We start from the raw sequence: 25757 nt of genomic DNA on the forward strand, positions 1-25757 counted from the left end.
TGAGACATATTTGACTGAAATTAATACAAAATGATGTTAAAACAGGTCAAATGTTCAAAGTTTCAATAATAATCAAGAGTGTAATACAAACCAGTAGATTGCATACAAGTGCCACCATTTGAACATGCTCTCCATAAAAATGACTTGAATAGGGTTAAATGGTTTAAAGGGGTCATGAACTTAGAAACCAAAATTCCCTTGATCTTTTGATATATAAGAGGCCATTGTACTATAAAAACATTCTGTAAGGTTCAGAACTCAAAACTTTGTAGTTAGTCTAAAAACAGCTTATGTTGAACGCAGTCTGCCAAAACGACAGCTTGTGGAATGTTCTATTCTATGATGTAATAGAGTGGATAAGCACCGCCTCCACAGAAGATCATCAACGCCTGCTTCTACATCACTGCATGTTTAGCCCCGCCCTCCGAATTGTGCATGTAGTGTTTACCAGAGTTATGAATGCACAAGTCTACGCAGAAACCAAACGACAAAGATGCTTTCAAGACAAGATGCTGTGCCAAGTTGTGGAAAAACGGTGTTTGCGTTGATTTCCTTCTGATCCCAACATTAGGAAAGGAACTTTATTTTAATGAAGATCCAGAGTGCGTCAGTAAGAACTCGGCCCTTTGTTCACTTCATTTTTACCACGGATTGGTTTACAAACAAGGCACAATTCTATGCAGAAATTTTAAAAAGATTGAAACTAAAAGATGATGCTGCGCCGACTATACAAGTGTGAGTAACTGTTTTTATTATGTGGCCTATTTAAACAGAGTGTTCTGATGAGGGGGGTTAAAAACAGCAATAAAAATGGCTTACTTCTAAATTAGGATGTTTTTTTTTCTTGATAACATTATAAATGGACATGAGAACAGTACAAAATAAAAAAACAAAGGCAGTTCATGATCCCTTTAAAGAAGACAATCAACATGATTCATGGATATTTCTTTTGTGTTAGAGAAAGCATGCTAGCATAAAGATGGCCTAAAAACTAACAGACATTGACTAAAAGACACAAAACCTCATTCTTGATTTCATGGCGTCTTTAACTTTTCTCTTAAATCAAGCTATGGGCTAATCTTGGAAATAGTAATCATAATTCTATTGACTTCATCGAGGCCAAGAACACCCGTGTACACTTATCGACCCAAACACATGTTCCAGTTACACGTCGTTACCCAGATCCGAATGGCAAAGCATGATCATTTATTGATTTCTACTCATTCAGCAAGGTTTCACACGTTTGTGCTTTCACAAAGAGTAATTGTTATGAAAAAAATGCGGTGACTTAATATAACAAACTTCTGCCATAACGGTGGCTCTAGTATTTATATAGAGTGATTAAGAATTGATGTGGGCCAAAAACTGAGTATGAAATCAAAATGAGTGAGGAGGTGGGGGGTGATTACATTGCTGGCTCGCCATTATTCTTTTATATTGTAGTCACAATGATAAAAGAAGTACAATCAAGTCTTGTTATTCAGACCTTAAACTGGGTAATTCACACAAATATAACTGCAAATGTTCCCTATTCTTTTCTCAAAGTTTAAGCATCACTTTTCAAACTGAGAGCAACTTGCAGGGTTTCATGGGTTAATTTTCAGATTATTTATACTGAAGGAGTCAGTTTGTTAGACTGTACTCTGGCATCTCCAGGGAAATGTTAATGGTGGTTTATGAGCTAATTATTTCAGTTAATCAAATTGGCAAGAAATTATCAGATGATATTTGTTCTAAGCGATGATGACTCGAGACGGCCAGAGTCGCGTTTTTTTTCTGACTTCAAAATTAATGCAAAAGCTAGTTAAATGCCTGAGCTAGTTCATTAAACCACAATTAATATGCAAGTGTACCTTGACCTTCAAACCAAGACATTTCCATTTTTTAACAGCAACATTTGACAAGTAGGACAAGTCTTTTTTTTAGACCTTTCTAACATTATTTAGGTGAGCCTAATAAAATATTGCTGTATGAAATTATGGTACAAAGATACAAATGAGTTTATGCTATAAATTCAATTTTATATATAGATTGTAGAATTTTATATTATACAAATGCACTTGTATATGAATTACCCAATATTTTATTTTTATTTTAAAGGATGTTTTAATAAAAAATAAATAAATAAATATTTACAGCATAAAATCAGAAATCCAGCATTCATCTTTTCATATGTTCATAATAATAATAATGGACAAGGCTTTTAAACCTTGTAAGGATGTTGTGAACACTTTAGTTTGCTATATCCTTAAAATACCAATATTCTATAATATGTGCATATGTTGGTTTATTTATTAATCAGCCATGTCCCCTATGGAATGTAAATATTTCATGACATTTCTCCATCTGAATCTGGTTCTTCTTCTTTGGTCTGCAGACAAGCTTAAAACAAACAAGCAAAGTTAAAGTGGTGGGAAGTACAGTAACAGCTTTATTAAATTAGTGCAAAAGACAGACAAAACTCATTCACCACGTCGTCTTTTTCTTTGCATTTTCAGAACTTACGGGGTCTTTCACACAAACCCACACACACATTTTGTTTTGTTTTTCGTCAGTTATCTTTTTCTGTCTCTCTTTTTTGTTGTCTTCTTCTCACAAGCGCAAAAAAGAAAAAAAAGAACCACTGAATCAACAGCCTTCCCTGGCCTCTTTGACTTTGACCCAAGGGGAGAGGGAGAAAAATATAATAAACGCAATACCATCAAAAACAAGAATCACAAGACAGATTCGCTGTCTGCAAATCGCTCTCTAGACTCAAGAACCGCACTCTAAACAAGAGCTCGTACATGGAAAAAAAGAGGAAAAACATCAATGGCATTAGAAATAGTCCCTAAAATTTTGCAAAAACATACAGTTGTTGTTTTTTTACAGTTGTTGTTTTTTGTTTTTCTCATGAGGGGGTCATTAAAGAATAAGCAATCAAAGTACATAAGTTAATTAATATATTTGTACATTGGTAAAAAATAAAATGTATATAGTGTACATTTCCCCCCACCATTTCACACATTACTATAAAGATATATTGTGTTCCACTCCATAACAACTAATGCAATTGAACCAAAAATAAAAAGACGCAAGAGATGCTTTTTTTAGACTCTGAAGGCTTCTGGCTACCACCCTGCCCTAAGAAAACACAACCACTGCAGACTAAAGAGGCCTTGTGTCCTTCCCTTACATTAGTAAACAAGATCAAATACAGTAGTCTTTAACCAGAGGAAACTAAAGTACATCGAAATGTCCAATCGCTTTGCCCCCATCCAATATATCTTTGTCCAGTGAGAGAGAGTTCGAGCATTGAGGCGGTGCCGTCTGTGAGTGATTCCAGAGGTATGAGAAGACAGGGAGTGCACGGAGAAGACAGAGGGAGAGTTCCTGGTGAAAAGGTGGAGGTGCACCGGTTGGGGATAGAGAGCGATGATGGCGAAAAGGAGGAGAGCAAAAATGAAGGGTGCAAAGTGTCTTTTGGGGGTGAGGTCTTCTCTCTCGGTCTGAATTGCGTGTGGAGAAGAGAAGAAGGTTTTCTTCAGTGTTGCAAAAGGACTACAGAAAGAATCAGTGGAATTTACAAGCCTGAGAAAGAGAAAAGAGAAAAGAAAACAGTGATTAAACACCATTGGAAAGTTTAACAGAACATCTGTGGTGGTAATAAACTCAGTTTCCCTTAGCAGGTTTGAAATTTTTAAAGCAACATGAGATATTCGCTGTAATGTTTATGCAATGACTGTATATAAATAAAGAACAACCACAACAAAGCATTGGATTAATAAATTAAACCAATTAGGAACAAAATGCCACTTTCGTTGAAGCTCCAGGAACCCTTACAGCCTTTTATTTTTTTGCCTTTGCTTTCCTTCCTTACTCCACTCCACGCCGCCATCATCGTAAAATATGATTAAAATGTAACTTTGAAAAATGCAAGGTCTAATTTTGTAAGACTTGAGCGAAATGAATTGGCCTGCGGATCTCAGAAATTCAACAGCGATCGAACCGTGCCAGATCTGATGCGAGGGAATATTAAATGCGGAGGGGGGGGGGTTATTGATTTTTTTTTCCCTTTGCTGCTTGTTGTTTCTTTCCACTATATACATTTGTACAGCTTGGTCCTAAATGGCAGTGGAAGGAAAATAAGACTTGAACGGCACTTAAGAATGTGGCCGAGGTTGCTTCGTTCCACAAATGCCTATTGCAAATTATAATGGGACTCCAGTCCAGTTTGTTCATGTGCCGAGGGCCGAAACGCATCCAGGTAATACTTTTTCCCTTAGGCGGACGAGTGCGAGTCTGAAACATCAAAATATACAACTGAATCAATTCACCTCGCCGCTTTCACATGCAATAAAGTCAAGGAAAGAGTAGATAAAAATCCTCACTACTCTCATCTCCGCATACATACACACTTCGCTCCATCTTCCTAAAGGGGAAAACACAAGTAAGTGTGCAGGGAATGCAGGCAGCAAGACAAAAGTGTGTTTTATCTAATTACCATCAGCCTGATTGGAGGAAAGTGGTTGTGGCAGCAGTCAGCTGCAGTTGAAACAAGGCACAATAACACGTGAACCCTGCAGGGCTTTGGTCAGAAAGAAATACACTCCTCTGTCCAACACACACACAACCCCCCCCACACACAACCCTCATCATTCACTTTTTCAATTTGTCTTCCTTCAGCCAAGAAGTAAAGCTACTCATGATGGGTTTCAAGTTTACAGCCAAAGAGTTTTCCAATTTTAGCTAGATAGATTTAAAAGACTGGAACAATAATTTATAATTAAACTAATAGTTTAACTATAGTTAAACTAATAGTTCTAAATATCAATTCTGTAAACATTTTCTTAGCCTCATAATGTTTCAAATCTGTATGACATTTGTTCTACTTTGAAAAACAAATTAAAAGATTCTAAAAATAGTCTAACTTTTTTTCCCCCAATAAAATTGTCACTGGGGTCAAATGTTGTTTTGACTTTTATTGTAGACACTCTTGATGGCATCGTTGATTCAATAAAGAACCTTTAGCATTCATAAAACCTTTCGGTTGCACAAAAGGTCCTTTATTATAACTCTTTTGTTTCAGACCATCTACAAATGTTAAATCTTAAAATAAAATGTTAGGGTTAACACTGCATCTTTCTGGGGGAAAAAATCCAGCGACTGATATAATTTATTTATAGTTATTTTCAAAGCTTCAATGTACTGTTAAAAAACCTTCATTATTTTTTATTTAATTCTAATAAATAAGTTCTTGTTAAAAACTAACCAAAATTAAAAATATTTAGCTTATAATTTCTGCACAGGAGAGACTTGGTGTTGTTTTCAAACAAGAGGAAATATATCGGTATCGGCCAAAATGAGTTGAAAAATATCGGTATATCGGATATCGGCAAAAATCCAATATCGTGCAACCCTAGTTCAAACCAAGAAAAAAAGTATTTATTTTAAGAACTGTTCACTGAAAGTTTTTTGGGGGAACCCAAAATGGGTTTTGCTCCACAAAAAAAAAAAACCTTTTAGAACTGTTATTTTTAAGAGTGCAGACAAAAATTATTCTTTAATATATATATATTGTTCCACAGAAAAAAAAAAACCTTAGTCAAACAGGTTTGGGATGACATGAGGGTTAGCAAATAATAATAACAGATAAATAATAATAGATAATAGTAATAAAAGAATAGTGCCAATCATTTTTGAGAAATCTATCTATATATTTCTCGTCTTCAGTTTGAGAAATCTATCTATTTCTCGTCTTCAGATAGTTCCGAATGCAGCCACTAGACTGCTTGAAGGGAAGCAAAAATATGACCATATTACTTCTATTTTAATGTCCCTACACTGGCTCCCTGTCAAGTATAGGATTGATTTTAAAATCGTATTATTTGTTTACAAAGACCTCAATAACCTGGCTCCTCATTACTTAACTGATTTGCTGCTTCCATATACCCTGTCTAGAACCTTGAGATCTTGTGACCTTGGCCTACTCATAGTCCCTAGAGTTAAACTTAAAAACCGTGGTGATCGCGCCTTTGCTACTGCGGGACCGAAGCTTTGGAATAGCCTTCCTCCCTTTATCAGACGTGCCCCATATATTAGTATATTTAAGTCTTATCTAAAGACATTTTTTTTTTACCCTGGCTTATAACAATCCTTAGAATGTTTCCTGTTTTTTTTTCTTTTCTGTACTTTGAGGATCTTACTTATCTGTTGATTTCCTTGTTACTTTTTTATTTTATTTGTGTTTTACTCTCTGTAAAGCACTTTGGTCAACCTTGGTTGTGTTTAAATGTGCTCTATAAATAAACGTTGTTGTTGTTGTTGTATCCCTTTAAAAAACTGAAGCACACTGACGTTTTTACTCTATTATTCTTTCAACATTCATCTAAAATAATATTCATGTTTATGTCAAGTTACTCTAAAGTTCAATACTTAAGGTTAAGGCTTCTGAAAACCTCAACCCTTGAGTATTAGAAACAGAAATTGTAATTTAGCAAGTAGTATTAAATATTCCTTTCACGCTTAAAATTTCATTAACACGAAGAGGTTACGCTTTATCTGCCAGGTGTACTGCGGATGGCATGTCAAAACAAGTGGCTTGAAGAGCCAGCAAACGGGTCGATGCTGTGGAAATTTCTCTTCCCCTCGTGACAGGCCACATTAGTACCCAGAGAGGATTAAAGAGTAAAAGCGCCCATCTTGGCAGAAAAGGGGATTTAAACTTCAGTGGGTCCAGACTCAGGCTTATTTCCCTGTTTGTGGATTAATTATATTTTACCCCTGTTGGGCATCTTTCATCAGATTAAAGCACGGTTATAGAGGTCTGTTGAGTATATCACCACTCTTCATTTGACCAGAAATATCATGTTATGAGCACACTCCAAATTGCCGTCTCATATGTAATTTTCAATTACAGCATTTATTAATTAAACTATGACTGACATTTTCAATTTAATTTTCATGTGCTCACAGGCTGGATAGCTCACTGTTTATTAACCATGGATAATTTAAACGTGAAAATAAAAAGGTAGATGCTATTTACACTAAATTGTGGTAGAAAATGTTTATCAACCAAATACAATCATGGTTAAGGTATATGTATACTGCAAACAGTAATAGATGCTATACACACACACAGTGTAATTATCAGGAATATGCTATTTGTATAAAAGTAAAATGGTGGGCGAATTGCATTTAAGATATTTTAAGAGTGAAAACAAGTTTGCCACTCATCCAAATTACAACAGAGCAACAGTCTAAAAGATAATCTCTAACAAAAAAAGACACATTTTCACACTACTGTTTAAAAGTTTGGTATCTGTATGATTTTTTAAAAAGACTCTTAAGTTCACCAAGGCTACTCTTATTTGATCGCAAATACAGTAAAAACAGTAACATTATAAAATAAACGGTAAAGCCCAATTTTAAGCAGCCATTACTCTACTTTTTCAGATATGCTGATTTGCTACTCAAGAAACATTTCTAATTATCAATGAAACAGCGACACAGGATTTTACTGATGAACGGAGAGTTCAAAAGTCGTGACGTATTGTCAAGTATGGTGACCCATACTCGAAATTGGTGCTCTGCGTTTAACCCATCCAAGTGCACACACACAGCAGTGAGTAGTGAACAAATGCACACACACACACACACACACCGTGAACACACACCCGGAGCAGTGGGCAGCCATGCTGCAGCGCCCGGGGAGCAGTTGGGGGTTCGGTGCCTTGCTCAAGGGCACCTCAGTCGTGGTATTGAGGGTGGAGAGAGCGCTGGACATTCACTCCCCCCACCTACAATCCCTGTCGGCCGGGGACTCGAACCCGCAACCTTTCGATTACGAGTCCGACTCTCTAACCATTAGGCCACGACTTCCCCAAAGGTTAGGTGTGTCAGAAGTGGGATTGTCTCCTGACAATTATGTTCTTTTGAAACATTATGTTCCAAAAGAACATAATGTTTTGTAACATTAGACATTAATTTACTGTCACTTTTGATCAACTTAATGAGTCCTTGCTAAATAAAAAAGTCAATTTCATTCCTAAAAAGAAAGTAAAATACGTATTTTGCAAGCAGTCCTACAGGGGACAGTATGGTCATCTTGGCATCATCTGACCCTTCCTCTGTTCAGCATGTGCTCTTTACACTCTCCTCTGTGATCTGATCTTAAGCTCAATTGTTACATCAAAGCATATTTTGCCAGTGGAAAAGATAATTTGGTTTCCCCTCGACATACGTATCAGAATTCAGCCTCATCTGGTGTTGAAAATGATGTGTTTTTGTCCCTCTCAACCATTAACATTGCCGGTGTAATCAGACACACAATTCAATGGCGCCACGTTTTCGGAGCACAAACAAAATCAATGGACTCAAAGGGCAAATCAGCACAGAAGGTGATGTTTGGCAAACTGTCATCAGAAACAGTAACAATGGCTCTCGTGGGACCGAAGACGTCAAGACTAATGAGTGTTTGAGAAACGGTGCCAGTCGTGCCCCCCATGATCTGTCGTGGCACACGCAGGTAGGACTTATTAAACTTGGAGGATCTGTTTGTGTTCTCCCAAAGGCTTCCATACATTATTTAAGAGGCCACAAATGCAAGTTCACTGGACTCCTTTATCCTTGAGAATGGAGGAAGAGCATAGAGTATGGATTTTTTTTTTCAGTCCGTGGAGCAGAAGATTAGCAACATGGAAGCTAAAAATACACATCTACTGACACACGTACACACTCACAAACAGCCACTTTACAGTGAAATTAAAACTGAGGATGATTCTTCTTTTTATCAATTTTCAGCAATTTAAGGCCTTTCACGCCAAATGCGAAACAAATCACAGTTGAATAACTCAGCGAAAACCCTAACACATATTCCATTAAAACTTAATTCCATTACATTTCAGTCCGTTTATTTTGGGTTATTAGAAAATTAAGAAGCTTATGATTACAGTTTGAAAATCTAACCAACAATGTCATTGCGGTATTTGCATACTAAATGATAATTGGCCATTATTTGATATTCATTTTCTCGATTTCTTTTTTTAATGATAACAACGACATACTGCGAGCTACAAGGTTGGTAATCATTTGTATATGGATTTTGTTGAAGCCATCAGTCCATCTTATTTTAGCATATTCATTAAAAAAAAGTGTTTTTATCAGTGGAATTCTAGGCAAAAACTACATTACCCATGATTCTGCCAAGAATCCAAACATGCTAATCACACCAAAAGAAGATTTTAGTGCCTGCCTGCTCTCATGAAGCACTGCCATATCAGTCAATCTGACAATCAATCTCCCTATGCTCTCAAACTACTAAAATATTTATATATAGTGCAAAACAATGAAAATATGTTGCTTATATTTACATAATTAGCAACTTTAAATCAACAGCTTTTTTCATCGTTTTCTTTTGATTGACATTTACAATGCTTCATGGGATTGTAGTTCTTGCAGTTGTTTAGATTTTCAGGCCTTCTTCAGTGCGCGTCTTTTCTCTTTAAATAATTTAAAAACTCATTATAGCTGTTAAGTAATTTTTAGCTTCAAATTAAAGTTTTTAATGTTGTGATTTACCTGGTTGCAGATAAGTTAGGTTCATGGCTTATAATAAAAATCATTTTCTTATGGAAAAATAAATACAAATAAGAAAATAAATTACTTCCGTAAGCAAGGCCATTAAAAAAAGTGGGTGGGCACTGTTAAACTCTATATTATAATTTCACACACACACACACGCACACACACGCACACACACACACACACACACGCACACTCTCTTTCTATATCTGTATTTGGATTTTCCTAAAACTTTAACACTAGTCTTGTATTTCCTCAGGAAACACAAGTTACAGAGAAATACAAGAAACACACTTGGGACCAAACAACCATGCAGAAGTTAGAGGTCTGTGTTTTCAACCTTGGGGTCCATGAAGGTAAGCAAGGGATGTCAGGAGACAAAAAACATGTATAACCAGCATTGGGGAAGAGGGTAGTTGACAAATAACATATCAATGTGATACATTTTTAAAATCTTTTTTTTTATCTTCGAGACAGCTGGTTAAAATTTATATAATTTATAATTATTTATATAGAATATATATAGATAACTTTTTTTTTTTAATCAAGCCTTTTCTAGCTATTTTTTAAGGCCCAGTTCACTGAAGACTTCCAAACTTCCAAACTTTTGTGTTTCACAGAAGAAAGAAAATCATTACAAATTACAATAAATTATCATTTTTGGATAAACCATCTCTTTAAATGGTCCTGTGGTGTGGCAGATACATTTTTAAACTGTATGCATAATAATGATGAAAAAAAAAAGGCAATTTGCAACAACTGAGCAGGTGCAGGTGTAACATCAGGCCTCAGAGATGTGCCACACTGCAAGACATCATCAACTTATCAAGTATTTAATGTGGACTACCCATAAAAAAATTAACTATACATGACAGTAACGCATGTGTGTTCGTGAATATGTGTCTCCTGTAGAGGAGACAGATGAAGTGAATTCTCTCTAATCTTTTGGCCATTTCTCTCTTGCAGCGCTCCATCACTGAGCTTCTGGGCTTATCTGCCTGTTCTCAGCACTCTCTCTCAGCAGGGGTCAGGGTTCATCCTACATTTCACTGCTGGTTATACTCTGTATAATTGTGTATGTGACAAATAAAACTCTTGAATTAAGGTGATAAGGAAATTGAAGTCAGACACTCTCTCCCTCCCACTCGATCAGTGTGTGACATAGCGGCGCGTCTCGTGTGTCTTCCTGCACAACGGTGAACATGAGAATTAAACACGTGCACACTTTTAGACTGCCTGTTACGATGAATCACTGCCTGAATGAGGAAAAAACACACATATATAATTTACAATTGGGTTTAAACATATGAGACCACTAGTGAAAATGCTTCAGTTTTGCATTCTTCCTCATTTAATAAAAAATATATTCAAAATTATATGATCACGACTGAAAAGTTAAAGAGATATGAATTTAAAATGTTTTAGTATTGATTTGTAGTCCTTTTGCTTTAATAAAAGCAGTAATGAAAGTGCATGAGCTTCAGAAGTAAAACCTGAGGATCATGATTTGCAGAATGATTTGAGATGATCCAAAGAAAATCTTGTGCTTTGACGGGAAGAAAATATGGCCATTTGAAAAAAGTTCAGATGATCAGTATCACAAATGTACCTATTTGATTAGTGATCTAAAAACGGTGAAGAATCATAAAAAAAAAAACTCTCATTCATCTTACATAATTTCCCAAATTTTCTGTTAAAAGTTAATGAATAAATAAACAAATCCTTTACTTTCAATATGGTCTCAGACTTTTGGGTCAAACTGTATGTTAAAATCAGAATATTTAATTATAAATCCTGAACATTAATTCACATCAAAGGAATAGTTCACCTAAAAATGAAAAAAAATAATTCAGCATTACTTCACTTGAATGAGTGCCATCAGAATAATAAACAAATTCATCATTATATTGTATTTTGTTTATTTATTTATTTCAAACTGTTGGACTGTTCTAAACAAATACAGTATGTCGGTGGATTTTGATGTGAGAGGACAATGGGAGGAACTTTTTCACTGGAGAAAGTGCTATTAGATTATGAGCTCGTATTTTGACCTGAAGCAACGGTTTAAAGTTAAGCTTAAAGGGGTCATATGATGCGATTTCAAGTTTTCCTTTCTCTTTGGAGTGTTATAAGCTGATTGTGCATAGATAAGATCCCTGAAGTTGCAAAGATTCTGCCACGCCCCCTAAAACGGCTCATTCAAACACGCCCCCACATGTCTACGTCACGATGTGGAAATATTTGCATAAGGCGTGGTTTCAGTAACCGCAGTAGTGTTGATGCAGCCATGTCAGGGAGAAGCTGTGTGTTTCTAGGGGAAAGCAAAAGCACTTTATTTGGCCTTCCGAAAGTAGATGTATTTAGGAATCAACTGAAACAGCACAACCCAGTTGTTATCACAACGCATTTAATGGACGACCGTTTCGTGAACCTAGGAGCGGAGGTAATTCTGACTTTGCTACGACAATCTGGCGCTTCTGAATCAGCGACTGTATGCTTTGTTATTAGTTTAAGTATTTGCTACTGACTGCACAAATGCGTAGATTTGCGCATCGTGTGTGTGAGAGAGAGAGAGAGAGAGAGAGAGAGAGAGAGAGACGGTCACATCACAACGGAGTGTACAGCCCATCAGAAATCGTCTTATCACGGCTTGTGTTCAAACACATACGAGCTTCATCACTGTGTCTGCCACGCGACTCTGTTCCCCTCTCGTGCTTTAACTGATGGTAAAACTAACGACTTTAATAAACTGTTTTTACTTTCAGTTTGAAAGCTGAAGCTCGCGATTATGGAAAGGGGCGTTACATTTCCGACGTGGCTTGTGGTGTTCGGCCAATCACAATGCACTGTGTCAGCTGGCCAATCAGAGCAGACTGCGCTTGATCGAAGGAGGGACTTTGTATAAAACGAAGCGTTTGAGAGGACATAGAGGGGCATAGAGGACTTACAAAAATGTTCAGTATTTGAAAAATAATGTGTTTTTTGAACATTAAAGCATTCTGTTACACCAAATCCACAAAATAGTGATCTTTAAAAAAGCATCATATGACCCCTTTAATTAGGGATTTGTTTATTACACACATGTAGCTTTTTCACTTCACAAGACATTAATTGATGGACTGTGGACGTATGGATCCCTTGTGGGTTATTGTGATGCTTTTCTCAGCTGTTTCTCTCATTCTGACGGCACCCATTCACTGCAAAGCACCCACTTGGTGAGCAAATAATACAATGTAAATCTGTTCCGATGACGAAACAAACTCATCTTGGATGCCCTGATGGTGAATACATTTTCAGCAAAATGTCAATTTTGGTTGAACAAACAAACAAACAAACAAACAAACATTTAGGGGCATAAAAACACATAAACATGAACACATCATTCAGAAATTATATTAACAGCCCTGAGATTATTTCTCAACTATTGTGTGCTAGAATTGTGCCAGAAGCTGTATTTTTTTCATGAGAAATCCCACTTCGGGTAAACAAGCATGGCATAATACAGTACATGTCAATGTCTGCCAGGGCAGTGGCAAATAATCCCATCATTTCAGCCTATTAACATTCACAGATTCAGCATTCACACCAACACAATGATTGCTACCAGAGCTGCTGGGAGAAACAGAAAATGATGCCTAAAAATGTAAAATGAAGCATACAATGATATGAAACATACACTGCACAAAAGGGCAAAAAGATGCAGAAAAATGCTAAGGCAGGGATTCAATGAGAAAGAAGGAAACTTTAATTTAATTTATTTCCAAAATGCATGAGTTGTTGTTTTAGACTTTTTGTGTACTGTATTTCTGGAAATATGCCTGATTATAATGCTTTTCCATTATTTGATCAGTTATTCTCCACATAATAAGTCTATAATTAGCCTGATTTTTATAAAAGCAATATTTTTCCACATTTAGTACCTGATACAAAATAAGTTGCAGCTTCGGCTTTGATGTACAGCTTGAGAAAATGGAGCAATTTTAGTCAGTTTGAAGCATATGAAGCCAAAATTGAGGGGGAAATATGGATTGATAATATATGCAGAGAGATAACACAAACAGGAAAGTGATTGGAGGAGGGAAACTCTGAAGAAGATCTGCCACCATATTTTATGCAGATCTGGAGACACTGGCTTCAGAGTGCCACAAATCACAGATGGATCCGACTCTTATCCAAACCGGGCCTTGAGCGAGGAACCCAGCTATAGAAAACCTCAGAGCGGAACATCCCTTCTGAACAGTGAGAGTGAAAAACTCTGATTTATTTTTCCTCTGTTTTCCATTTTAGAATGGCTGTATAGAGTTCCATTATGTTCCAGCCCCTCTAAAGGAATGAATTATTAATGTTATTGCCGGGAGAAAGAGTCGCCAGGGGGCCGTGTGCAGGTTTAGATGGGAGATTAACTGTGAGACAAACATATAATATACTTTGACACACACAAAGACACACATACACTGAGAAGCCTAAGACTTGCTGTAAAGCAACCTTTAATCAGTGCATATTACTTTAAATGCTTCTATGTGTCTCTAGCGGCTGCACTAGTGGCCCTACACATGCTGTAAATCTAGCCTGATATGGATCAGCTCTTAATGCAGTTCCAGGCTTTACCACAGTAAACAGATACGGGGTCACGGCAGACATTAAGGGAAGAGAAGCCAATTTCCTGTCAAACTGTACAGCAAAGCATACAAGGTGCTCATCATCAGCATTAACATTGAGCTAAAGTACCAACATGTGAAAGCTGGAGAATTTCCAATACTGAAGGTCAAGGGTACACAAAATATTTGTAATCAAATACATATATACACACACATACATATATATACATATATATATATATATATATATATATATATATATATATATATATATATATATATGTATACAGTGTTGGCTGTGGAGTCAAGGCATTTACAAATATAATTAAAAGATGAATATGAGACAAAAATACAGAATGTCACATTTTATTATTGGGTGATTCAACACATAGATGTTTTTACCAGCTAAGAAGTTCAGCACTTTTAGAGTTTCATCCCTGTATCTGATGTGAGCATAAGTATTGGAACAGTTGCCTCACAGATCTTTCTAAGTGATCAGCTGTGTCCTCTTGTACTAATTCTTCAGATATTAAAAGCAGGGAATGTGTCGTATCAGTTATATCCATTACTTCTGTATTCTGAATCTTGCATTCGATGATGACACACACAAACCAGGATGAAGATGAGGGAGCTGACTTTGAGAGAAAAGCAAGCAATTTGGATGCTAAAAGAAAACAGGAAGTCAATTAGAGCTCTAGCAAAAACAAAGGGCATGGAGAAATCAAGAGTTTGGAAACCACCAGCGACACCAGCAACAAACAACTACCTGATCGGCTGAGAAAACAACAGTAGTTGATGACAGACAAATCATAAAAGCTGTGAAAATGAACCCTAAAAGACGTGTCTGTAAAATCACCAAAAACTTCTAGAAAGCTGTGGTGATGCTCTGACAATCTACTGTCCTCAGGAGACTTTGACACAGAATTACAGATGCTACACAGCAAGATGCAAACCTCTGACCAGTACCAAAAATAGAAAGGCAAGATTAGAGTTTGCAAAAAAGCACAAAGGTGAGCCAGAAGAGGTTTGGAACTGTGTTTATGGACTGATGAGACAAAGATGAACCTTTATCTAAGTGATGGGAAAGCAAAAGTGTGGAGAAAAAAGGGAACTGCAAATAATCCTAAGCATACAGCCTCATCTGTAAAGCATGGTGGAGATGGTGTCATGGCATGGGCATGCATGTCTGCCTCTGGAACAGGCTCTCTCAACTTTACTGATGACTTAATGTATGATGACAGTAGCAGAATGAACTTGGAAGGGTACAAAACCATCTCGCCTACCAATATTCAAGAAAATGCCACCAGATTCATTGGGAATTGCTTCATATTGCATCAGGACAATGACCCAAAACACCCTGCCAGTTCAGTCAAGGAATTTATAAGGGCAAAGAAATGAAAAGTCTTAGATTGCCCAAGTCAATCTCCAGATTTAAATCTGATTGAACATGAATTTCACCAGCTGAAGAGGAGAGTAAAGGCAGAAACTCCCCAAAACAAGCAACAATTGGGATTGGCTGCATTAAAGGCTGGGAAAAGTCTTTCAAAGGATGAGACCAAGAGTCTGGTGATGTCTATCGGCCACAGACTCACTGCTGTGATTGTGCGCAAGGGATCTGCAACTAAATAATAGCTTTTAATCTTTTATATCTGCCTTATGTTCAACTGTCCCAATACTTATGCTAACATCAATGAGTGGGATGAACTCAAAGTGCTGTTCTTTTTATTTGGTAAATTTTATTTGTTGAAACGGCTAATAATAAAATGTGACATTCTGTAGTTTTGTCTCATATTCATCTTTTAATCATATTTCCAAATGTCTTGACTCCACTGCCAGCAGAGCAATTTTGTCTTTACTGTTCCAATACTTATGGAGGGCACTGTATATATATTCTATATATATACTCTCTATATATAGTATACACACACACACACACACACACACACACACACACACACACATATACAATGTACTAATACATTTATATATAAAATATGTATATATAAAATAATACATCTGAATATACAAGATAATGTGTCTTAAAGATGTGGTACATAAACAAACTAAATGAATGGGAAAGATTCTGCAGACAGCCTGAGCTGGACTGGAGCAATACCTGAATCCAAATAGGTTTAAAATACTTTAAATTCCCAGAGAGTCCTGCAAAAGGTCCATTTAGATGTGCCGATGATGCACAGAATGGACAAGGTTCAAAATTCAGGGATTAAGAGAGTTTGTTCAATAATAAACTCTGCAGAGTTCTGACTTTTCATTTTTCTATTTTAAATTTTTTGCTGTTGGGCAGAATCGTGGCTCTGGAACACTTGCAATATTTATTTGCACTTTATTAGAAACCATGACATATGCAGCATCTATCAAACTTTAAAACTCTACATTTAAGCAAATCACCTGGAATTTCCAGAAATTCTGATAAGAGGGGTCAGGCGTGTATGTGAGTGTTGTAGAGAGTGGAATGAAAGGATACTTACAGAGGATGGAGAGGAGAACCAGGCCGAGCAGTAGCAAGAGGTTTGTTTGGATGGAGCCGGCACGGCTGCAGTCCATTCTGTTCTTCTTACAGGTGCACACTTGAACTTTCAGTTCTGTGTTGTTGGATATTGGAGGCACGCCAGAGTCGGTCAGAACCAGCGGCAGGTTGTAGTTAGCCTTTTTCAGACTGTGCAGCAACATGATCTGGGAGTGAGTGTCTGAAAACCATCAGAAAAAAACTTAATGTAGCATTCTGGTTGCTTTGAATGTCAGTCAGAGAGTATCTTCAACTCTACACAGTACTATAAAGCCCTCGACCTCAAATCACCTCACCAGTCCTCTCTTATTCTGTCTCTCTCTCAGTACCACAGCATCTGCCACTGATTCTCTTCTCAAACAGCTGACAGAAGTCTGGAGATTCACATGCGTTTCTATATTTGAGTGTGTGCTCTCAGGATAGATGGGTAATCGAGCGCCTGCTAAAATAAACCCCAAATACACTCAGCTATTCGGTCAGCGTGATATCTAATGATACACACTGTCTGGGACAACAGACTGATCCCTTTGCTCTCAGCAGCATGTGACCCATATGACCCTGGTAAAAACACTAGAATGTTCATGTCCATGCTGGGTAGGTGCTGGTATAGCTGGTAGACTTCACTTATAAAAATAAAAGCCAATAATGAACATATGTTTCAATGAAGAACTTTGAACATATGAAAACTTTTCATTGCACAAATCATAGTGGCTCTTCATAGTGGAAAAAGGTTTTTAGGTTATTAAAATGTTCATTACAGTAAGAAAAAAATAAATGAAAAGACAAAACAAGGTTCTTTTAAGTGACCACTGGAACAGGGTTGCCAGGTCTATGAAACAAAACCAGCCCAACTGCTAATCAAAAGTATCCCAAAATTATCCCAATCACATTTTTGTCTCCTCCATTGAAACATGCTTTAACCTATGGGGAAAAAATAAAATAAAAATAGTGGCAACAGTTTAAAAGTAGCCAAATTCTGCAGGTAAACCACCAACTTGGCAACACTGAATTGAAAGGTTCTTCGGGGAACTCAAAATTGCTCTTCTGCGGAATCACTATGAACATTTTCATGATTGATTGACATTACAATTAATGGCCAATTAAATGTGCACAATGTTTGCAGTTTAAGTAATTAATTTATAGAGAATTCTAATAATTTATGCCTGTATATGCAGTGTTTACATCACCTAATCTAATTTTTAATAAATGTGCTTGTGCTGAAATTGATTAATCAACAATAAATCAGTTAAGCTTGATTATATTAAGGTAAACTTTTCCTTTAGTGCAAGCACCTTTTGTATTTCCTCAAACCGGCCCTAGAAATAGCCAGCATGTGTTTAACCGTGGGTCAGTGCCTGTTTCTTGCCCATCTGAGAATTAACTTACCATTGATCCTGGAGATTTTCCATGTTTTCTCCAGTCCTGGCTGTTTGCCAAGTTCGATCTTGAAAGGATCTGTATTAGGATGAATGTCCTTGTCTCGTCCCCCGATCACCACCACATTCATGTCTTTAGCGTCCTCGCACACGCGGGCCACGGAGGGGAAGACGTAGGGAGCGTTATCGTTCTCGTCCTCCAGAGTGATTATCAGCGTACCCGTGCCCGAGGCAGGTGGACTTCCTAGTGAGACAAAAGGCAGAGTTAAAAAGAATAAAGTAGGGCAGGACCAGCAGTTTTTAAAGTTTTAAGATTACAGTATTTCGATATTTTGAATTTGATTTTTGATTTTTTTTGTTAAGTGCTATTGTAATTTTTAATGTTTGTAGCATGTCTGTTTAATTCACTTTTATTTTAGCTTTAGCAATTAGTCCTTCAGTCCTACTTTTTAACATTTTTCTTCGTTTTTGTTTCTTATTAAGTTATTATAAATTAAGTTATTTTTCAGAACATTTTCAGAAATTTTAATAGTTTTAGTTTAAACAATTAAATAAATAAATTTGCATTTCTTTAAACTTTAATTTCACATTTAATTTTCTATTGTATACTGTAAAAAAGGAAACAAACTTCTATAAAGATCAGCAGAGAGTATTATGAAAGCAATTTTGTCAATTTTGATTTTCACAATCACATGAAAGTCCTTTGGCAGACTAAAGCTTTCTGGCTCTATAGGCCAAATCAATAGGTCTCTTTTAAATGCACAGGAGGATTGTGCTTAACACTCATTGGTGCGCTCAAAGCACCAGCATCTCACACTGCCTGACTGTTACTGTAAAGCAAAATGGGTTAAAGACATCTTACAACTAGAGCCACAAGCGAAAAAAAGGTCAGACTAGATCAGCAACAGCAGTCAATGTCTATACAGAAAGAAAAACAACAGCAAATCAAAACATTCAGTTTCTGACTTGGAGTAACAACAATTATCTCGCCTCATTTTGTATCAGATTGCACTTTATTGAATATTGCACAGAGAAAAAAATACATTATTCAAGGCTTTTGAAATATTCTGTTTCTAGGAGATTAGCAGTTATTGCAGGACTGCATAATTATAAACAGCCCTGGAGGTCACTCGCAATTAACATCCGATGACAGGATCAGTAATTACAGAATGATTTTGTCCTCGTACTGCCAGGAACGCTAAGGCCTCAAAGGGAAGAAGAAAAGGCAAGGTGTCAAAACATTGGAGCAAGTAATGTCTCAGTAGAAAAATAAATCAGGTTTGTTCCAATTGCGTCTCTAAAGTACCTCTGCAGAACAGCGTTTAGAAGTAGAACAATGATGTCCTTGCCATGTTTTATTGATTTTCTGTTCAAAAAGATTGTCAAGTATGTAAAAAGACGTTTCACAACATGAAAAGAATGCGTGTCCATGGACAAAAGCAAACTGTCTCGCCTAACACCATTAAAGCAGCAGACTTCTCAGTATGCTTCACAGAAGTAAACATGTCCCGCCATGTGCGATAACAGCTATCTGATTTATAAATCATGAACTCTTAAAAAATTTAGATGTGGCTTGTGTGCGCATTAGTAAATACGTCCATTGCTTCGCTTTCAACACCAATGAGCAAACCTGCGACTGAAAGACGCCAAAGGTCAAGGCAAGTTTTACATAAATACAGCTGTTTTAGTATATGGTAGTGACTGAATATAGATTAGGTTTCTGCTCACAATAACAGCTATTGGCCGCTTTCTGACCCAAACAACAAGATCAGATAAAAATCCCAGAAGCATGCAGGGGTGACTCTAGAATATTCAAGGGAGATTTAGGGGGGCTCGGACACCTAGTAGAGCATGAGCTGATGTGATTCGGAGTAATAGTTCAGTCCTTAAAGGAACAGTTCACCCAAAATTTACTGAAGATATATTGAGTTGTCAGGCCATATGAGATGTAGATGAGCCAGTTTCTTCATCGGAACAGATTTGGAGACATTTTGCATTACATCACTTGCTCACCAATGGATCCTCTGCAGTGAATGGGTGCCGCAGAATGAGAGTCCAAACAGCTGATAAAACATCCCATTAATCCACAAGTAATCCATACAACTCCAGTCCATCAGTTAACAAATTGTGAAGTGAAAAGCAACCTAATACTGGCCAAACTACCAGTCCATAATCTATAATAAAGCTTCTTCCAGCGAAAAAATGATATCCCCTGTTGTCCTCTCAAATCAAAATCAACAGACATATTTGTTTAGAACCATTTTGGATCATTTCTGCTTGTAAACAGTGCTTGATCTGTGCATATTTCTCTCCCAATTCAGACAAGACGACTTTTTTTCCACTGGAGAAAGCAATTTTATGAATATGTTTATGTTTAGACTCTAATTCTGACGGCACCCATTCATCCATTGGTGAGCAAGTGATGTAATGTTTAATTTCTCCAAATCTGTTCCAATGAAGAAACTAATTAATCTACATCTTGGATGGCCTGAGGGTAATAAAAATTCCAGCATGTTAAGTTTTGACCTTTAAGTGCAAGAGGAGATGAGAAAGTTAAAGTCTCTCTTGTCAACTTTTTGTAAATAAACATGAAAATAGCCTCTGTTGTCAGTAGATCAGTAACTGTGAAGTATCTGGTAGCGTGTTATTGTGTTATTTCACTGGAACGTAGAGTGTTCGGTTCAGAGATCACGTCTGTGACGTATACAGACACTAAAAAGGCCTTTGGATGTATTCATATTTAATGTACCACAGTGCTACATACTCAAGTGAGGTTTATAAATAAATGCAAATGCAATAAAGTTTATATTAAGACATTACGCAAAAACACACTATAGTATATATTAATATATTGTTTCTCTCAAATTTTGACTGATATCAGAAATGCATCTCAATCTAAATAGAAGATGACAAGCAAAAATGTTCAACTTTTCTGAAATGTGCAATATGCCAGCAGCAATATGAAACTTCATTATGATTAGTTTTGGTTTGGTGAAGACAAACATTCCACATATTGCCACTGACCTCCAAATATCTTTTAAAATGCATATTTTTCTCCCCAAAGACTATGAAAAATATTTTAGCTTTGCACAAGGGAATTATTGTGTATATTGAGACTATAAGTCTTCCTCTCTTCTATCATTATCATCACTCTGGCCCTCCTACCCCTCGGGTATGTGCTATAGGAGCATGGTGCCCACAGGGAAGGGTGCGTAAGTGGAGCGTGGCTGGGACTTTCATGAGCCGCACTTGCCGTATCTCTTTTGCCTCTGATGTACCTCGTCAATGCCGTCAACATAAATCGACTAACACATCTGTCATTCAAGGGAACTGGGTGTCTAGTTGGTAACAATGCTGAAGACCACCCGACCCTATGAAATACTACACTTCCTGTAGTACAAACACACTTTAGTCCACCTCTTCTGTTTCTGGACATGGTCTCCTAGTGACACTCATATGGACACATAACTCACCCCCTTTTTTTAAAACAAAATATTATCTGTCTGTCTGTTTGTCTATCTATCTATCCATTCATTCATGTATGTGTGTATGTATACATGTAAGAATGAAAAAATATGTCTATTTATATCTATAACCTTTTAATGCTTTAAAAGTTTATTGTTCTTTCCTTAAAATAAATGCTACTTGGTTTGACCTAATGCAATTACATTCATACATTTTTTAACGTAAGCATAACATTTATGAGTCTTCCATATATTTATATTTATTTTTATCAAATCAAAGCAAAGCCTTGTGTCACATCAAATTAAACAATGTTTTATGTCCCCATAATAATAATAATAATAATAATAATAATAATGAATGCATAAATCAGTTGATAAATAAATAAGAACACAATGAAAAAGAGAAATTAATAATAATAATACAAATAATAATAAATGAATCCAGAAATCAGTCAGTAAATAAACACATTGAAAAATACACTATTTAATGATTATTACTAACAACAACAACAACAACGAATTCATGAATGCATAAATGCTTAAATAAATAAGAAAAATAAATAAATATTAAAAATATACTACTACTACTACTACTAATAATAATATGGTAAGGAGTAACTACATAAGAAAGAAAGAAAGAAAGAAAGAAAGAAAGAAAGAGTAAATGATATTAAATAACTTGTCCAAGAACTTCATTACTCAATACATGAACTCTCTATAATACAACTGCAAATGCTATCTCTCAACTGTACAGTACATTTCCAGCAAAGCAAAAATCAAGATAAACTCATACATCGCCTAAGCAAGCAAATCTCATCAGCCAGGCTTTATGAAGCTCTTCTGTGTGTGCTGTGGGACTCAGAAGACATATGCATGAGGGAATGCAAATCCTCCCCATTTACACATGGCTGCTGTACGTGGTTAGAAAGCATTAAAGTTGTTTGTCTTTACTAAGAAAAAAAAAACACATTCCCTCGCTCCACAGTCTTTACCATCTTCATCAGCATCATCATCATAATTATCTTCGGCAGTGCTAAGAGCTGCCTCATCCTCTAACTCCCATTGAAGGCCTATTACACACATTTAGATGCACTGTAAAGTGTTCTAGAAATGAGCAGCAGCGCCTCATGTTGCAGTTTATCTCTTAATAACTTTCATCTTAGAAACCGACGACCCCTGTAACATCAGTATTGATTAAGGTAAACGTGAGTGGAAATATACAGCAGACTTCATGAATAGCTGAGGACACACCGCTTTGTTTAACAAGCAGCATTGACATAAAAGATATTCATGAGACACGGATAAGAAAGGGTTGTTTGCATAAATATGTCTATTACATATGCAGTGTGTAATGGAACTGGATGTTTCAGATGCTGTCTTCTTTCCCTTCCATAATGAGAGTGATTTATTTTCTCCTTTGTTATGGTGAGCTGATATATATAGGCTCACATCTCGTCTGACTTTGCTGAGTTCCAATTCCCTCTTCTCTAAACTTCTTTCTAATGCATCACTAAACATTGGTGATATGGAAAGGATAGACAGTTTTTCAGCCTCGCAGCTGTTCGTGAGCAGATTTGCAATCAAATGCAAAACTGTCATTTGTCTTTTCCCTCTGCATTAAAAAATACATTTTTATTTTTTATGGCTGTGCACACTGTTCCTTTTTTATGGCCAGCTAAATCACAGCTTGCACAATGTAAATACATTTTACATACTGCAAAAGTCTTAGGGGATGTTTTTTTCTTTACAATAACAAATTTTAACTTTTTTTTTCCTTTGTGTAACTGTAGAAGGTTTTTGGGAAAGTTTAGCAATATCTTATCTTTGCTACTTCTCAAAAGTTTATGATCCCACATTTTTAGCCTTATAAAAATAGGAAAATCCAACCAAAAATATGAACAGTGCCACTATAAAATCATTAAAACAATTTTAAATGGTTACATAAAAAAACAAAAAAAACAAAAACGTATGCATGCCCCACATTTGTAGTGCTATTTCTACCTAAGCAAATTATAAATGTCCCACATTTTGGGTGTTATTTCTACCAAAACAACCCCCCCCCCCCAATATATATTATATTTTTAAATGAATGTACTTGGTTTCCCAGGAGAAAGCATAAGAGCTTCAGATGAAATTTGAGATGTGATGAGTGAAGAAAATGAAAAAACTCAAGGTAAATATCAAGTGAGCAGATTAATTTTTTCTGTGCCATTTACAATCATATTATTCAAAAAGTGTGAAAATATAATTACATTTTGCCTTAGCAAAACAATGAAGTAAGAAAAGGTTTTGAAAAGTTATATTATAGATATTAAGAATACACAAAACAACTTGAAATAGGGTGGAAATGACACTATGGTGAAAATGTTTATAACAATGTCAGCATTCTACTGTGATGCTGGTATAAACGAATGAATATTGTTAGTGGACAAAAAATCAAAAATCAGTGAGCACACAGGAAAAAAAAAATAAACTTTAGTAAAGCTAAAGTTTGTGTGACATGTCAAGAAATTATGCTGTTGGTTGCATTAATGATTTTGTGACAGCACAGGACTCTATCTCATCCCCTCAGACCCCAAAGACAGACCCTCGGTTCAGTGAGTTTCTTTATTTTGGCACTGACCCACTGGCCCATAGCGTCTGTTCCACCTGATGCTGCCCTGGAAGACGGACCAACTGACTACAGCAGTGTTTCTCTGCCTGTATCGCTCACTGTTACTGTCTGTTCACAGTCTCTCCAGAAACAAAAGTCATTTCCTATGACAGATCCTATTTAAAATTAATAAATATTTTCAAGTAATAAAATAAAATACTACTACTTTTTCTGCATTTCACTAGTTGGCTCAAGCTAATTTAGCTTATACTTGGCATTGTGTACTACAAACATTGTTGAATCTGATAAATTGCTTCTGCTGTTCCTCATTTGTAAGTTGCTTTAGATAAAAGCATCTGCTAAATGCCTAAATGCAAATGCAATAAAGTTCTATTATGAACAGAAATCAGAAAAAAAATTTAACTCTTAAATGTGTGTAAACAAATTCTAGTTCTTTAGAAAAGTAAAAAAATCACCCATTTGCGTTCATGCATTTAGTTAGACTTTTTATGTAAAGCATTGCACTCAAAGTATACATTTGATTATTTCCTGCATTCCCTGGACACCCATGATCCTTGGCTTGTGCTATTGCCATGCTCTACAGACAATTCTAACCAACTGCAGTAACAATCTGTCTCAGGTGGCGGCTCACTTGAGCTCCACTTTCTCCCTTTGGAAGTCATTGCATTTCAGTTAAACTCTGCTCAACTCTGTCGCATTGCCTACAGGCACTTTTGCACACTGCATCTCAAATCACCGGCTCTCATTGAAAATGAATGATTTCCGGTACTTTCTGGCTACTCCATCTCTGCTGAGGCTTAAAGGCTAGTGGCAAAAGTATAAGATAAAGACAAAGAAAGAATCCATGGACTGATTCACTTCGTGAAGATGATTATTAGAACTCTTGAACTATTAGCGAAATGGGCTAAATAGCTAAAAGTTCTTAGAAAACTCTTTAAAAAAGAAACAATAAAGACAAAGTTGACCTCAAGGATGTGAATGGGATGTAATCTGGAGGGTGTCTGAGTCAGAAAGGAATGGCGCAGTGGGGGTGTGGAGTGTGTGGTTGCTCACTGCAGTGGTCACACAGTGAGACAGACTCTGAGAGGACACACAGGACTCGAGCAGATGGCTCTTTTCTCACTCTGCTTTGGCATTCTGAGATTTCATAGCTTCAGTGCAAAGACCTATAGGAATAAAACCACTTATACAAGCATACTGTAACAGCACATTAACTTTCAAATTTCTTAAAAAAAGCATACTAAGCTTGTTCAATTCATCAATGCTCTTAAATGTTCTATTTTTAGATGAGGAGAGGCCACACAAAGTTTTTAAACTTTGAAAGTCACATTAAAAATGTCATTGCATTGGATACAAAATGAATGACAAATGATGCTACAGCATTTCTCAAAAATAACTTCACTAACTGGTCCCAAGGTGCTTTTTAGTGGAACATCTCATTAACTATGGACTATTGCAATAACATTTGCCAACCACAAAATGTCACAGTAGATTTATATATAAATATACTATTGTTCAAAAGTAGATTTTTTTCTTTGCGGAGGGAAAAACTTTATTTCCTTTTCTTTCTTTCTGTTTACCAAGGCTACATTTATTTGATCAAAAACATGGCAAAAC

The 25757-nt window shown here is 36.3% G+C and overlaps 1 protein-coding gene across 2 annotated transcripts in view; it reads right to left on the minus strand.

Moving 5' to 3' along the window:
- Positions 1–2404: 2404 nt before the first annotated feature.
- Positions 2405–25757, minus strand: part of LOC306842925 (cadherin-13-like) — a 311991-nt gene continuing 288638 nt past the window's right edge. For both annotated transcript variants that reach the window (XM_079374136.1, XM_079374137.1), the window contains exons 12-14: positions 18073–18306; positions 16649–16867; positions 2405–3570 (exon numbers count right to left, since the gene is read on the minus strand). In XM_079374136.1, coding sequence (XP_079230262.1) covers positions 3563–3570; positions 16649–16867; positions 18073–18306 — 461 coding nt within the window. In that variant the 3' untranslated portion in view covers positions 2405–3562. The remainder of the gene's footprint in view (positions 3571–16648; positions 16868–18072; positions 18307–25757) is intronic.

This window comes from Barbus barbus, assembly GCF_936440315.1.
Source record: "Barbus barbus genome assembly, chromosome: 23".
NCBI classification, from domain to species: Eukaryota; Metazoa; Chordata; class Actinopteri; order Cypriniformes; family Cyprinidae; genus Barbus; species Barbus barbus.